Source organism: Vanacampus margaritifer, chromosome 16 (genome assembly GCF_051991255.1).
Source record: "Vanacampus margaritifer isolate UIUO_Vmar chromosome 16, RoL_Vmar_1.0, whole genome shotgun sequence".
Classification (NCBI taxonomy): Eukaryota; Metazoa; Chordata; class Actinopteri; order Syngnathiformes; family Syngnathidae; genus Vanacampus; species Vanacampus margaritifer.
This window is the reverse complement of record NC_135447.1, coordinates 17,585,013-17,601,883: the sequence shown is the minus strand read 5'-3', so window position 1 is coordinate 17,601,883 and position 16,871 is coordinate 17,585,013. Positions and strand designations below refer to the sequence as shown.

General features: G+C 37.0%; 1 protein-coding gene across 5 annotated transcripts in view; it reads right to left on the bottom strand.

Annotated features, from left to right (window-relative positions):
• Nucleotides 1-16,871, bottom strand: part of arhgap32b (Rho GTPase activating protein 32b) — a 138,344-nt gene that overhangs the window by 83,475 nt on the left and 37,998 nt on the right. For all 5 annotated transcript variants that reach the window (XM_077546439.1, XM_077546441.1, XM_077546440.1 and 2 more), the window contains 3 exons: nucleotides 14,973-15,078; nucleotides 11,261-11,355; nucleotides 10,926-11,010 (listed from right to left, as the gene is read on the bottom strand). In XM_077546439.1, the coding sequence (XP_077402565.1) occupies nucleotides 10,926-11,010; nucleotides 11,261-11,355; nucleotides 14,973-15,078 (286 nt within the window). The remainder of the gene's footprint in view (nucleotides 1-10,925; nucleotides 11,011-11,260; nucleotides 11,356-14,972; nucleotides 15,079-16,871) is intronic.

The following is a 16,871-nucleotide window of genomic DNA, read 5'->3' as shown; positions in this document are numbered from 1 at the left end:
GCCAGGAGAGGTCACTAGGCAGCTGCCTGGAACCTGCAGTGGTCACATGCTCGCTATCATGTGTGTCGTCACAGTGTGCTTGTTCCTTTCACAATAAAAGAAGGTAGGGCTGTGCAATTAATCGAAATTCAATTATAATACTCCACAATTACAAAATCAGCATAGTTGTAAAAAGAAAAAAAATATTATTAATACTACTTTTTGAGTTGTATAAATTTATAGATTTGCATCTTTTTAAAATTTTAAAATAACTAATTTAATGCATTTTGTTTCATCCTTAGCAGAAATGGCATAATTATAGTGTTTCAAAGAATTTTATTTGTCTTAGTATTTTTTTAATTTGTTTTCTACCTCTAAACATTTTCTTGTTTTGTAACAAAAAAATAAAAAATCGTCCTGTACATGTCGTACTGCACAGTACACATGCTGCACTCCAACTTCCGTTTTTTGCCAACATAAATACATCGATATATATTATCATAACTCTAAATTATGTTTGGTCAAAAAGGAGCTTACATAATTACAGTGCTTCTATTTTTTTAAATTAGTCTCAATATTTTAAAATTTGTAAACATTTTCTTGTTTTGTACCAAAAGATAAATGATTGTCCTACTGCACAGTGCACAAGCTGCACTACAACTTCAAGTTTTTGCCAACAGAAATAAACAAATAAATATGTATTATTATAAATAAATATCATAGATTCTGTTTGGTCCAAAAGGAACTTACATAATTGTAGTGTTTCTATTTATTTTTATTTGGTCTTAATATTTTAAATGATTCAACATTTTCTTGTTTTGTACCCAAAAATAAATACTTGTTTGAATAATAATGATTTCAATTATTGCCAAAATAATCGTGATTATTTTTTTTCCCCATAATCGAGCAACCCTAAAAGGTGAAGAAGGTGAATTGAAAACAAAAAAAAATCCTTTAAAAAAAGCAGGGAAAATTCCTGAAAGCGTTCCTGAAAAATGTAACATTTGATTTAAGTGGCTGCAAGAGAATCAAATCATTCTTGAGCACAAATCTGCTTATGAATATCAAAATAATAATCCAATGTTGACCCACTTAGTTCAACTCTGCAATGTACTGCTATGCCAGAGTTGGGTTAAAGAGATCGATCCAAAAAAATATACGACTTGACCTTCAGATATTTCCCAGGAAGGATAACTACACAGGGACATTTTCAATTGATGTGCTTTTAGAAGACATCTCCTTACATTCAGTTATTCATCAATCACTTCAATGTGCCTTAAATTACAATAAAATATCAACCTCCAACGTTCATCAGGTCATGCAGGGAGACAAACTTAACTTCCAAATTTCAGATGACTGAGGTTTTTGAGAAATTGATTGCAATTTGTCCTTGTTTAGATTGTACATGTGTTTCTTCAAAACAATTCACAACAATAAGGTGTAACACCGGACAAACAAAATAAAAAAATATAGTGCATTAAAATACAGTGTGCCACATTCCACTGAACACAAGGGCATAAAGTAATATCCGGTGTACTGTTCCAGGTCTAGCCAGTGATGTTTTCTTAAGAGGTGGGGTCAGCAAGTAAGAAGAATTTAGGAAACCACAGGTGGGCTCTGTTCAAAACATGAAAAGGCAATGTTTGCATGTCTTTGGCTTTTATAAAATATTCTAGCAAATACTCTTAGACCTTGTAAGATGACATTCAGAAAATTGAAAAGTTCAGACATGAGAATTTTTTTGCTTTTAGTAAATAAAGTTTCTTAGACGATGTCTACTCATTGTAACAAGACATTGGTAAGAGCCTAAAGGTTTAAAGACTAAATTCTTAACAGAATCAACATTTTAGGAATGCTGAGTTTCTTACTATATTAGCTATGTGATCAATAGGGCTGGGTTTAAATTATCGATATATTGATATTCCTTTACATAGCTCTACATAGCCTAATATCGATTCATAAACCCTCCCTCCGTAAATGAATGTGCCAAATACCCCCAAAAGAAGTAAGGTAAGAATTGGACATAAAAACACAAAATGTGGATGCATAATTATGTACAATGGCTGTGTCTCTTATAATACAGGTAAATTTGTTCTTATTTATTTATCACTGGAACCAATAAAATCTGCCAGTGTTTTTGCCACTTTATTTACTGTGGTTGTAATTGATTACATTTATTACTTATTGTTTTGATCAGGTCATGTTCAATAAAACACATATGATACGATTAATGTAACTGTATTGGATTCAATTATAAATGTAAATATTCATATTTTTACTAATGCACCAAGTAAGAAAGAAGTTTATGCTATTTTGCAGCATTGGTACTTCTGGGAATGTCTTCCATATAAAGGTAAAATTTGTACTGCATGAAATCTTTAACTGAATCGAAAATCAATGTGAATCGTGAATCGAATCAAATCAAGCCCTTTAGAATTGAATCGAATCGATTATGGAAATCTGAACTCATACCCAGCCCTAGTGGTCAATAATTCACACATCTCTCAGGCTTGTCAGTACCACAGTACTGATGGAGCAGATGTGAAGTTCTAAAATAAAAATCAATGATCATGCATGAAAAGTAATATGCTTGGCAGCTAGGAGACAGTTGAATTCAATAGGATTTTGGGCAGTTCATTTTTGAGGCAAATGAAAATGCAAGGTAAATGACATCATGACTTGGACAGGTTTACAAAACAAATCTCATTACAAGGCAACTTGTTTAGTGTAGGATACTTCTCAGATAGAATGAGCAGTGTTATATACAGAATAATATCAGATGATGGAGTGAATTTAGTGGGGATTGCCATTAGTACCGTAAGTGCACAATTTCAATCTTCAATTCCCATTCTCAACCTTCCTTTCATTTTTTTTCTTTAGATCAGTGATTCCCAAACAGGGTACTATTGCACATTAGTCTCACACGAGAGATTATCATGGGTGTTACAAGAAACTATCCAAGTCACTTAATTCATTAGAAGATTATTTATTAAGTAACATTTTAGGGTTGGACTCCGCCAGGGCTGCCTTTTATCACCGATTCTGTTCATAACTTTTATGGGCAGAATTTCTAGGCACAGCCAAGACGTTGAGCATTGCATCTCTGCTTCTTGCAGATGATGTGGTGTTGTTGGCTTCATCAGGCTGTGATCTCCAACTCTCACTGGAGCGGTTCGCAGCAGAGTGTAAAGCGGTTGGGATGAAGATCAGCACCTCCAAATCTTAGACCATGGTCCTCAGTTGGAAAAGGGTGGTGTGTCTTTTCCAGGTCAGGGTTGAGATCCTGCCCCAAGTGGAGCAGTTCAAGTATCTTGGGGTCTTGTTCACGAGAAGGGCAGGATAGTGTAGGAAATCGACAGGCGGATTGGTGCAGCGTCTGCAGTGATGCGGACTCTGTACCGGTCCGTTGTGGTGAAGAAGGAGCGGAGTCAAAAGGTGAAGCTCTCGATTTACCGGTCAATCTACGTTCCTACCCTCACCTATGGTCACGAGCTGTGGGTCGTGACCAAAAGAACAAGATCCAGGATACAAGCGGCCGAAATAAGTTTCCTCCGCAGGGTGTCCGGGCTCTCCCTTAGAGGGTCTGAAGCTCAGTCATCCGGGAAGCAGTAGAGCCGATGCTCCTCCACGTTGAGAGGAGCCAGTTGCGGTGGCTCGGGCATCTGATTCGGATGCCTCCTGTGGAGGCCTCCCTGGAGAGGTGCATGTCCCACTGGCGGGAGTTCCCCGGGACAACCCAGGACACGCTGGAGAGACTATGTCTCAGCTGGTCTGGGAACGCCTTGGGATCCCGCTGGAGGAGCTGGCTGAAGTGGCTGGGGAGAGGTAACTCTGGGCTTCTTCCCTACTAAGGCTGCTGCCCCTGCGATCCGACCTCGGATAAGCGGCAGATGAATGATGGATGGATGGAAGTAAAATTTTATATATTTTATATATATATATTCCTAAATAAATTTTAAAAAGTAAAAAAATACAAAAATAAAAACGAGATAAAAAAAAAAGGTGCAATAAATACAAAAATAAATAAATAAATAAATACTTGCAACTTGAGTTGCTCGACAACAAGTTGTGGTGACAGTGGATAAGATAGTCGTCCATTGGTGGAGCTCTCCATGCCCGTTCACTCGACCACTGAAAGGCAGTTTGCAACAGCGGAGCCCAACCCAAGACATGCTTAGGAACGCCCCCTCAATGGAATAACATTTCGACCTGACAGAGCGTCTGCAGCATGAAATAATTAAATGTGAGAGCAGAGCGTTTTTATTTATTGATTTATATTTCATTCTATTTCTATATTTATTTTTTGTATTTATCTCAAAATGTTTTTTTTATTTTATTTCTATATTTATTTTTACTTTCATATATTTATTTAGGGATATATCAATTTTGTTGTTTTTATTTTAATTTATATATTTTTTGTATTTAATTTTTGAATTATATTTTTTACATCCATTTTTATTTTTCACTTTTATTCATTTATTTATTCAGTCATTTATTTATCTTTAATTTTGACAGTTTTGGTCCTACTATGGCAATCTCCATAAAATGCACAACACGTGGACAGAAGACCGCCTCTGCTAAATGATTACTTTTTTGATAGCTACTACAAATAACAGTTACCTGTTTACCTAAATGGTAAGCGTAACAAAAGGATATAATGCACTTAGACACAAACAAGGTATGATTTAAGGATAAGACAAGACTAATGAACGTCTTAAAAATGCCAATTTTCTTGACCCTTCCACAATACAGTACTATCTTCAACTGCATGCGAATAATCAAAAGCATACGCAACAACGAGGAAGGTCGAATGACTGAATGTGCGAGGCAAATGAGCAAAGGGTGAAAAGGGTAGGGTGCGAATGAGTGCACTCCAACTGCTCTTTTGTTTCCTCAACCGGGGCAGTGCAGGTCTAAACAGTTACATCATCCTCAGCGAGAAATCCACAGATCTCTTTTGTGAGAACATGTGACAGGGGCTTAACGTCATCTTATTTGCAGGCAATAGACCTACATGTCTAGACCGACATACTCAACAATCAAGAATTAAAAACAATCAGATTCTGTTTGACCTATGGGTTAAATTTGTGTTTGTAATTTGCAAGGCTGTGCGCTAGCCTCGGCGCATCACGGCAGTTGATGGATTAGATCTCACCGGGGAAGGGGATTCATTTCTTTGCATCACCCTTGGTCTTTTGTGTGAAGGTGGTGAGTGTGCAGTTGGAGCATATTGTGTCATGGTGCTCAGCCAATAGGGGCGGACAGAGGCAAGTGATGGAGGGGAAGATCAATAGAAAGATGGATGGATGGTAAGCGCACAAACAAAATGAAGTGTACAGACATTCAGGGTAAACCTGTCACGTCAGAGACAAAAGAGAGATGCAACTAATGCATCAGCCATGCAGCGGCACACGGTGAGCTGGTCTACAATGTAGGCCGACCAAGCTGTCAAGCCTTAATTCCGGGAATTCTGAAGCATTCCCACATATGTTGTTTGTGATTTTTATTCTGCATATTTTTTATGCCGTGAAACAACTCCCACATAACACTTCCAATATACACCGCTCAGATTTCAACTTGCTTAAAATATTCCTGCCTCCTGGGGTATATATATATCGTCTGATTCCACATTACTTACAGTATTCACACAATTTAACATTATATATCAACTTTTCCCCATTCATTTTCAATGGGACTGGCATTGAACTTTGTCCAAGTACCACTTTCTACACCCACTTCCATACATACAATTGATGTGATCATCATTGCAAGGTGTCTGTTACTGCTCGGTGGCACAGTTGGTAAAGCGCATTGTCCAGTAACCAGGAGGTCCCCAGGTTCGAATCGCACTTCTGACTGTACATTGCAAATATATCCATGGCCGTTATACTAAGTAATATACATGTATACCAACTGACTATCATATCATGGAATGGATTATAATTTCACTGAAATGATGAAATGCATGTTAGCTTTCATCTTAGAGCAATTACCTTCCACCACAGAGAACCTGGTTTCAAACCCTGCTTGGACCACATTCGATGGTTCGATACAAACTGAATCTTATCAAGAAATGGATTATAATTTCTCTGAAATAATTAAATCCCACTTTAGACAGATTGCAGTTCAAGTTTTCTTTTTATTCATTTGTCATTTAAATATAATTAAAAAGTTTAATTTTCAGATAATTTATCTTTTAATTTACTTCATAAGCACATGCATTCAAATCTTAGAATTCAGCTAATAACATTCAGCTTTTCAGCATTCCTACGCATTTTTTGCAGAAATTGCACTTTGTCTAGTTAGCTGCATAATTGCGCACAGGGAAAAAAAAAGGCTGTGTATAATGGCGCAAAGTCGCAAACTGCTATTGAGATGAGTGAGGCACTCCTTCACATCTGTTATTCAAATTGTTTTTCAGTGGTATGTGTAAACATAGCATGCATGTGTGAAGAAGAAACCTTCTTCCAAAAGCACAAAGCTCTGAATCACGTGCTTTGGCATGAATCATTCAGTCTTTCAAGGTTATTACAGAGACAGTTCATTTCAGTTGCCTCAACAATCTTTTATCAGTGTGTGTCATAACAGTTCAGCTTGACAACAAAAACAATAGGGGAATTATTCATGAGTATCTAAAATTAAGTCCACGAGTGTTTTGGTTTGGGATTTTGTGATGCCTCCAAATAGCAACGTGATAGGATTTCCCCAAAAATGAAAATTGATTAGAAAGACCACTTTAACTTGAGTAAAATGCAGCAAACATTTTGAAAACTGGATGAAGTGTTTCAGAGAAAGTGAACTTTTTGTGTGGGGAGAAGAAAAAAATTACATTTAGATGAATGTTTTTGTGTGGTAGTGCCTTTAGAAAATCTGCTTTAATAAAATGGTATAACTAGAACTTCATTATTTTTCAACATTTTCATCTTCTACTGAGGGAACCCCTTCTCTGATTTTTTCAGGCAGGCCAAAATTCTGAGACGTCAACAGGTCACAACTAGCGTCATTTTTCAAATGCCAACACTAAAAAACCTAAAAACTCAAGTTAAATCGTGCAGATGGAAGACGATAGGTGAGAAAAGCGTTGTCGACAGTACAATAGGTCATGTACGTAAGCAGTGATTTGTTTTTTTGTGAATGCATTTTTTACTGGGGATTTTAGAGTCATTTGAAGTGCTCACTCTGTTTTTGTTTTGTTTTTTAGAAAACACCACAAACATTGCAGCCACTAGTCATCTTGGTACTCAAAAGGAGCATATCACTGATGGCCAAGAGGAGAAGTTCATATGGCAGGGCAGTTGCAACTTCTCTAAAATGACCAAGAATTAGCATCTTGGAATTTTCAGTTTATATTAGCAACAAACATTACGCAGAACTAATATAAAAAATAAAATAAAAAATGCATAAATGCACATGTTTATAAATATGTGATCTGTGTGTCCAGAGTAATTACCAATTACTCTAAAATAGAAAAGTAAAAAATATACAATTTAAAACGCACGCTGGTGTCATTATCCTGCAGATCAAAAAATACATTACGTTTTTGACTATCCTGGAAAAATGGTCCCTTTAAGACCAAATGATTAGAGGACACCATAGACCAATGCAGTATAAAAGGGAAAAAATATATATAAACAAAATAAGGTAAAAGAAAAGAAAACAAAAAACAACTATATTTATGTTTTGTTTGAGGTGCTGTTCGCTGAATGCAAGTAGCCAGAGGCCTGGTGAATACCAGAACCAGAGTGCAGCAGACAAAATGGCAGAACTACTTGAAAGCAACACAAGGAGGACAATGGTGAACAGTTAATTAAGCTCACTGGCACCTAAGAGACACTACAGACAAAATAGGCAGATGAGAACATTACTAATTATTAACATATTAAAATAGCAAATTTTGAAAAAAGCAACCCAAATTACAACAACAATCCTGCAGGTTAAAGAATTTAACATCAAATTGGCTGACTGCTGACCCCTACTGGCTTCATACCAGAAGAGGTGAGGTGAAGTAAGGATGGGCAGCCATGTTAATGTCACTATCCTGAATACTACCTTTCACAAGAAGTTTTTTCAAGATGTGACAAAATAATTGCTCAATAAGTGCCAGCTTTGCATCTCTCTCAAATCAGTGTCAAAACAATCGGACAGATGCACTAAAGCAAATGTCTGAAGCAGTTTACAAGTAAAATGTTTTTTTTTTTTTTTTTTTAAATGTGGGCAAAACTTGACCAACTTGCACATGCATCTGAAAATGTCTGACAAAATATTTCAGTCCAAAATAGCGGCGTCAATCTTAATCGTAAGAAACTAAAACCAGTAGGAAATTTTAAAAAATAATAATTAACTCTTTGACTGCCAAAAACGTTAAATAACGTTTAGTAAAATCCTACAGAGGAGTGCCAAAGACGTTAAAAGACGTTCACCAAGTTTTTTTTGGGGGGGACGGGTGGAGGAAAGCCTTGGCCAGCTGTGCTGAAAGTATCAAGCAGATCTAGTTAGTATAATGACTATTTTTGGCCCCTAGATGGCAGCGATGACTCTCTTTGGACAAGATCGGGTAGGCGTCAGTAGTAGAAGACGTGAGGCGGAGCTAGAGTGTTGAGGGGACAATGGCTGAGAAAGCGAAAATGGCGACCGGTGGCAAGCAGCTCACGCTTGATCGTTTTTTTCAAAGAAGAGAAGCATCAACCAGTGCTAAAGAGCACATTGATGACGACGATGATGATGATGATGATGGTGACTCCGAGGTTGACGCCGAAGTTGGAAGCGTTGACGCGGCGGCTATGATCACGTCATAAAGCCTCACCGGCTAGTGAAGTTAACGCCGGAAAACGCGGAGCACAACCGAGCACTTCAGCTCAGGCGGACGTTCAATCGGACGACGAAGAGTACCCTGAGTCCAATGCATATTCATCGGAGGAGTGGGTACAGTCTGATCACGGAGAAGACACTGGTTATGGACTACGATGCCACCATGAATGGAGCGGATAAAATGGATCAGAACATCTCTTACCACCCGGTATAGGAACTGAAGGACATGAGGAAGCCAGACGTAACACCACCGTAACGTCACCGTATCATGATCCTGAGAGTAGACTTGATGGCAACATGGCCAAACACACACTGCAGTATATACTTGCTATTCCCCGGAAAAAAAAGCCAGCAAGAAAGTGTAGCGTCTGCACGCGAAGGGGCCATCGCAGTGAAACTTATCTGTTGTACAAATCCTGCTGCGTCCCCTTGCACGCAGGGGAGTGTTACAAAAAGAAAAACTGGATTTGAAACATCCACACAATTGTAAATAGTACCACGGTTGCACACATTTGTAAATAGTTTGCCAAATTGTTTTGTCAAATTGTTACACTGTTGAATGTAAATAAGCGTATTTTGCTCTCAAAAAACACTTTTTCATTGTTGGTGGTAGTGTTTTACAGAAGAAAAGCACTGTTTAGGTGTTTGTGGCATCATTCATGGGAAAAAAAAGGTGTCAAATTCACTAGAGTGCATGAAATAATATCGTTTCACAAAAAGCTTGATTTCTCCGTATTTTGTTTCAAAACAGCATTTGGGTGAAACTAACCATTTTCTATTGTTGATTACTGCAAAACGGAATAAGGTAGAAACAAACTTTTTTTTCTGATGAAAGATGAGAGCCCAATCTTTCATTCAATCTTTCACTTCATGGTAGTATGTGTGTTTCCATAGTCCAAACACAAAATTTTCTGTGGACCTTGAAATATCAGTCAAAATGCTTAAATCGGCTGGCACCCACGGCATCCCTTTTCTGAAAATGTCTGGCAGTCAAAGAGTTAAAAAAATATATATATAACAATCTTAAACCAATAGAGGAGGGTACCGGTAATTGTTTCGGTTTTCAAATTTTTTTTGGGGGGGGGGGGGGGGGGGTCATAGTAACCGGTAATAACCATGTGTGCATGTTTATTATAAACAGGAATAATTGTTAACAATTATTAAAGGACACAGGGCAGAAATGTATTTACAAGTTTGTATATTAAAGAATATATACTGTATATTTAGTTTGAAAATATGCGTCGTTCACAAATTGTAAGACATACGTATTTGCAAGCCTCTTTCCAGAAACTCAAATGGTTCCAAACGTCGCTTTTCACTGGTCCTCATTACATTGTATTAAAAAGCACAAAAAAAAAAAAACACTTGCTCAATAGTTTGGAATTTATTACGCAATTTAGCGGCAGGCGTTTGTGACGTTATAAGGTTTGAATGTCATCTGTCAAGGTATATTTCAGAATGACAAGGAAGCACAAGTTTCAAGGTATCAGCTTCATTTGACCATAACTACGTAGTTGTGGGAATGCTGAAACTAGCTAGTGCAGCGGAGCTTTGACCGGTAAACCGAAATCACACCTTAGACAGATTGCAGTTCAAATGTTCTTTTTAATAATTTATTTTTAACAACAATAATACTTTGTAATTTTCACATAATGTATCTTTCAAAAAGCATTCGGTTTACAGCATTCCCAAGCAATTTCTGCTGAAATCGCACTTTTAATCTAGTTCAATCATAAGGTATCGCATTTACAATACTGTATCCCCTTATTTGCCCCTGTACTTATGGTACTGAAAGTGGAAAAACCCATCTCCACTGTGTCCTATTTTCAAATAACTATACTCACAGATTTTGTTTGCTGTTTGATGTGAATATTCCCAAACTTCAATACATAGGCCTATGCTTGACATATTGATACAGATTAAGAATTCTCTATGTGCAAAGCCAATGTCTTACACATTTACAAATCACTTTGCAAAGAACATTAATATAGAGTAACATGCTGAATACATTGAATTGTGACACAAATATAGAGCTGCGAGAGTCACCTTTCAAGACAGGCTCAACCGTTTACAGTATGATGACTATGACCTCGATTATGTATGAGTATTAAGCAAAATGATTAATAAACATGAATTACCTGTATTGTTCCAAAGTCCACATTTTCATAGTGGAAATGAGCACATTCTGCCAGTTTGGGAAAGTGGCCCTTGGTAAAGCAAAGTCTAAAAAAAAAACACATAGAGAGTGTAGTCAGTAACTACTTTATAGTAACACTTGAGTGTAAAACATAATAGTTTAGTGCATACAGCAAAAGTAATAAGAGGTCGCAGATAGAAATAGACTCTAGGATGAAATTACTGAAGCCAGAAAAAAGGCACACAGTTTGTGAGAAGAGATGCATACACATGATTAACACAAAGAAGAAAGGCAGATAGTTGGGTGTTGTGTCTTTGTAGTGGAGTGTCTACTAACTTTTTAACATTCTTGACCTTCATGCTTGCTGTGCTGCTGCTGCACGAGCGCACGAGGGGCTCACTCCGCAGCTCGGGGATCTCAGCACTTCTTGCCTGAAAATTCACACATATACAACAAACTCATTTGTGCTCATGGTAATAACAAGGGACGGACATTATTAGTTTAACTGTTAATGTATTCAAGTATTAAGATGGCACAACTCATAATTACGTCGTCAAAACAATACTTCATGACATTCCGACAGAAATCTAGAGTTTTAAGTTTGTACATATGGACAATGGATTACAGATGGGCGAGTACCGATACAAGGTAATGAGCCAATAAAGGGTTTATATAAATGAAATACCATTTACCATTACTTCAGCGTACTGAGTACTCAAGAAGGCTGATAATACCAGTCACTGGTGCCCTCTTTTGGCCGTCCTAGTATTAGAGAGTAAATGGCACGCATTTACTGACTAAACATTTTCTAAGTGAACTGTATCAATGTCAATACTCTAAAATGCCCATTACGAGCCATTTCTTTCAAAGTATTTGTATGTTTAGGTTAACATTAATGTTTAGAAGTGCATTATTAGGTTGTTGCTAGCGCTACCAAGATTTAAATGTTGATTTGCTAACTCTTTTTGGGTGGTATGACAACTTTCTCCATTACGGTATCTCATGCATATACTTTCTTCACCTGCTTTCATTGACTGAGAAAAATGAGTGCTGGCTGAATTTATGGTACTAATTGCCTATGTCCATTAAACTCAACTCAAGATGCTTTTCTTTCCTCTCAATTGCTCCTACACAGCTGTGCACCGCTTCACAGACACACTTACGCATTTCTCTCTCAGGCGGCACACCTCTCCTTCACACATGCGCAATCCACCCCTAAACACGTCACACACAGAGTCCTAAATCACACACAGCACATCACAATACCCACAACACATTTAGTAATAGTGCATTTTGACACTAGTCCAAACCTCAGCAATAGTTCTATGCTTCACTCTAAGCTGCTCACTCCCATCCATTTCACTGAAGCAACCCCCTTTGCTCCCAGCTGTTTTACTGCCATTTTGACCGATTTTGCAAGGCCCACAGGATATTGCGTACTATTGCTATAAAAACATGGAACATACCAAAAGAAAAGTATATTTCTATCTTTTTCCCTTTTTCAGCAATTAGCATTAGAATATCTAAGTTTCATCATTATTCACAAACCTGTTGAAAACACTGGGAAAAAAGAGCTTGTTGCAACATTGTCCTAGCTGATCTCTTATACTGTGCTGCCAACTGCTGGCCATTTTTTGTAATAACTAACATTGCTTTATGAGACCTCTTCAGGTCAGAAACTACATCAAAGCCTTCTGTATGTTCGAGCATTAAAAAACATTTTAAAAAACGTATAAAGACGATTTTGGGTTTGAATGCGTTGGAATAGGGCCAGTTTTGGCAACAATTTTTTTCCCATTGAACTATGCAAATGACTGATATGAAGATTCAGTATTAGGGCGAACTCAGACAGTTTCATTGGTCCACTGTGACATGTTCAACCGTTTCATTGGTCAGATGTGACGAGACTACTGGTAAATCTACTGGTGGCTTGAAGCTCGTCAATAAAAAAATTATAAATGAACCGTGTCACATATAATGCCGCAGGATTTAAAGCGTGGAGGAAAAGTAGCGGATAGTCCGGAAAGTATGGTATATGACCAAACAGCAGCACTGGAAGGAAATACAATTATGGCATAATTTCTAGACAAGTGATTCCTAACCATTGGGCCAGCGCCATCCAGTGGGCCGCAAAGTAATTTCAGTTACTCTGTAACTCTGGGCCGCAAGGGCCGCGGATGCTTTGTACACATGTAGCAGGGTATTGTTTACAACAGAGCACAACTCTCGCCATCCCTCCCATGTAGTAAAAAATGATTATTATTATTTATTTATTTTAATCGGCCCACGCTGCCTCTAACCTTGCCAGCAAGCTGAAATTTTGCGGTATTTGTTTACAAATACTGTGAGAATCCATCTTGTCCTGCTCGGTCTCAATCGCTCCCCCCTCCTTTTCCATGTGTCCTTCCGCCAATCGCGCTCATTTATAATAGTTCGGTCACGCCAAATCAGAAACAAAATACATCCCCAAAAATACATATATCAATGTGAAAATAAATCCTCTTACACTAACAAAGACAAATGGACGCTGCAATTAATTTGGTTCTCGCAGAATTACTCATCGTTTTCTTCGTGTGCTTCGTGCATCTTTATCTGGTAATGATGTTCATGCATTTTTCCCCCTAAGACGAGACCGAAGATGACATTTTCATCCGTTGCCGTGACTGGTCTAAAGTACACTGCAAAGAAATGTCGGGGTCTCACACTGCTGCTAACTTAGCGGCAGCATTTAAGGCAATATTACCCCAATTGGGAATCGAACATGCAATAGGTAAGTTTATTGTACGGGATGACATTTGTATATGGCCAAAGCACTGGATGATGCCAGCCTGAAAAGTTTGCCATTTTGCACTACAGGGAAACAAAACTCAGGACACTTCATTTCATTGGTGGGTTAAGTTATGTGTTCTGTAGATTGTTTTATCATTTACATCATACCTTGAGACTTTCTTCAGTTGGAGAAGCAAAATATTGCTGCAATTTTTTTTTTTTAGGTCAAGATCTCAAAAGGGGTCTGCAATGTAACCTGTTGCACAAGTTTTATTTTTAAAATGTGTAAAAAAGGCTAAGGATCTGAGTAGTTTGCTCTAAACATTTTATTTATATTAGAGGGAACTACTTAATGTACAGCTTAAACATTGTTTGACATGTATTGCTCAGTGTTTTACCTTTTTTTTTATTGGAATATTGAAGGTTTATGCAGTTGGTTATGAGGGGGGAAAATCGAGATTGGCAAAAATCGGGATTGGCAGGTCAGGCTTTATAAAAGATCGATGATCAGTGCACCCCTAAATGACAATCATGTGATCTGCTTTGGCCTTAAAAACATACAACAAAAAATGTAACTTGTGTAATAATTTTGAAAACTCACAGTAAAAACTGAGTAAATTTGCCTAAAAATACTCTTTCATTATGATAGCTTTGTTGAAAACAACAATTATAATAGAAGCTAATAGTTGATGATCAATAAAATCTATTCACTGTAAATTGCAATGACTATTCAAAAAGAGCATATCCCTAATAATTAGGAACACAGCATATATGCAACAGGGGCCTGATGTGACAGTTAACACTAAGTTGCTGAGTGTTTCTTGTCACTTCCGTTAACCACCAGACACATGAATAATATAGGCTACTCACGTAGAGTCTAAGTGCACTATCAAATGTTGAATAAAGACAAGTAGACAGAAAAGGTCGCTAAATTCAATATTCATTAGCACGGTGTGCTTGTTGATTCTCTCCCTCTTGCCCAGTCAAAGAAGGCAACTGCAATAGAGGCAGAAACCACGTCTGCATGTTACCATGGAGACGGCCTCATTTTCACCATATTTGTTGCGAGAAAGTCAAACCCAACCCCGAGACTAGAGAAAAATTATTATTGTTTGAAGTTCCTTGTATGGAAAAAAATATATAGGTTTTATTTATCTCCTTCCTGTTGCATATAAATAACCTTAAATAGTCTGTATAGTATGAACCTTACTCAGAGAAAAAAACATGATCATGCCTGAGTGTGCATGTAGGTGTACGTGTATCTATTTGTGTGTCTAACCATGGCACTAATGGTCTCTTCCCAGTCAGGTCTCTCTCTGGGATGAATGTGAGCCAGCTCAGGTACAATGTCGTCGTCCTCCAGATGCCGTCCAAGTCGAAGGCTCCTGCGTGCATAAAACACAATAAAATAAATTTTTGAGACTCTTGTTTGTCCAATGTACGGTAATATATACCACACTTTTTAAAGATATTTTAATTGTTTCTAAATATTCTGTTGAAAATAAGTTATCTCCTGAGTCCAAGTCATCTAAGTCGGGCTGGTGAAAAATATGCACAATCCCTGGTGCTCCTTGTTCATGTGTTCCCTGGGTTTAGACCTTTGTATGGGGGTACTTCTGGCTGGCAGAATGCAATAGACTACTGCTAACTTGTGTTTGGGATTACACAGCCAGCCTATTCCCTAATATATATATATTTTTTTATCCTTGTTGAAAAATAAAAAATAAATAAACAAACCTAGTAAAGGCAAATAAACCACAAAAGTATGAGAAATAAACAATCTCCAGGGCATTCAATACAATAAAATCACTGTAGATGATGACAAAAATACACCACAAGTACATATCAACAGCAGCACAGTAACACAGGGAAAGATGAACATGATGAACATAAATAATATGGATTTGAAAACATTTGAATACACTGACTACAAGACATTCAACCCTGAGAATAATTTGGACCCAGACAATCACTTTTACAAAAATGATTACTGCAGTTTCACTTGCAATTATTATACAGAAATTTGACAAAAATCAAAGAATACTTGAATAAATTAAATAAATTCAAAATAATTGCCATATCAGAAACATGGCTTGATAATGAAAAAAATGGTTACATGGGACTGGAAGGATATGAATTGTTTAGGGACAGTAGAAGGGGAGGGGGTGTCGCAATATATGTAGACAAAGGTCTAAGATAAAGTAAAATTAAACATTTGACTACCACAATTGACAACATAATGGAATGTTTAACCATTGAAGTACATATTAAAAAATGCACCAAATGTCATTATAAGTTGTATGTATAGGACACCAGGATCATGTCTTGACATATTTTATGAAAAACTAACGGACATTCTCAGTTGAGAAAATCAAATGATTAAAAAAAAAAAAACGCAAATAATGTGTGGGGATTTTAACATTGATTTGTTAAATCCGAATGGGCTTCAGAAAACAACTGATTTCATAAATACAATGCATAGTAATAATCTATTCCCTGTAATTATGAAACCTAATAGAATAGCAATTGATATAGCTACACTAATAGATAACATATTCATTAGTAAAATTGACCATAAAATAGAAAGTGGACTTCTTATTAATCATATAAGTGATCATCTTCCGGTCTTTGCAATCCTCCAAGACTATTTTGATAAAAAATAAAATAAAACCAACAATAATTTACATATCAGAAACAAGACTAAGAACTAGGGGTGTGAATTGCCTAGTACCTGGCGATTCGATTCGTATCATGATTTATAGGTCACGATTCGATTCAATACTGACTAATCCCGATACGAATCTATAAATTGATTATTGCGATTTTTTCCAACTCAAATTTTGAAAATACTAATCAGTAAACTTGTACGTGTACACTGTAAGATTTGTATGAAAATGTATTTATCTGAAAATTCAGGTTGCAGTCTGTTTCATGTTTGAACAGCACTGAAATAAAATATTAAGGTTTAATGTTCCATTAATATAACATTCTTCCATGCTTAATGTGTAAATCCTAACCCTAAGTAAGACGTTTTGTTGAATATTCCCATAAAAATTTGATTAAAATCGATTTGGCCGCATATTGAATCGATTCAAGAATTGTAATATTGCGATATATTGCTGAATTGATTTTTTCTAACACCCCTACTAAGAACACAACGCTCCATGGCTGCCTTTAA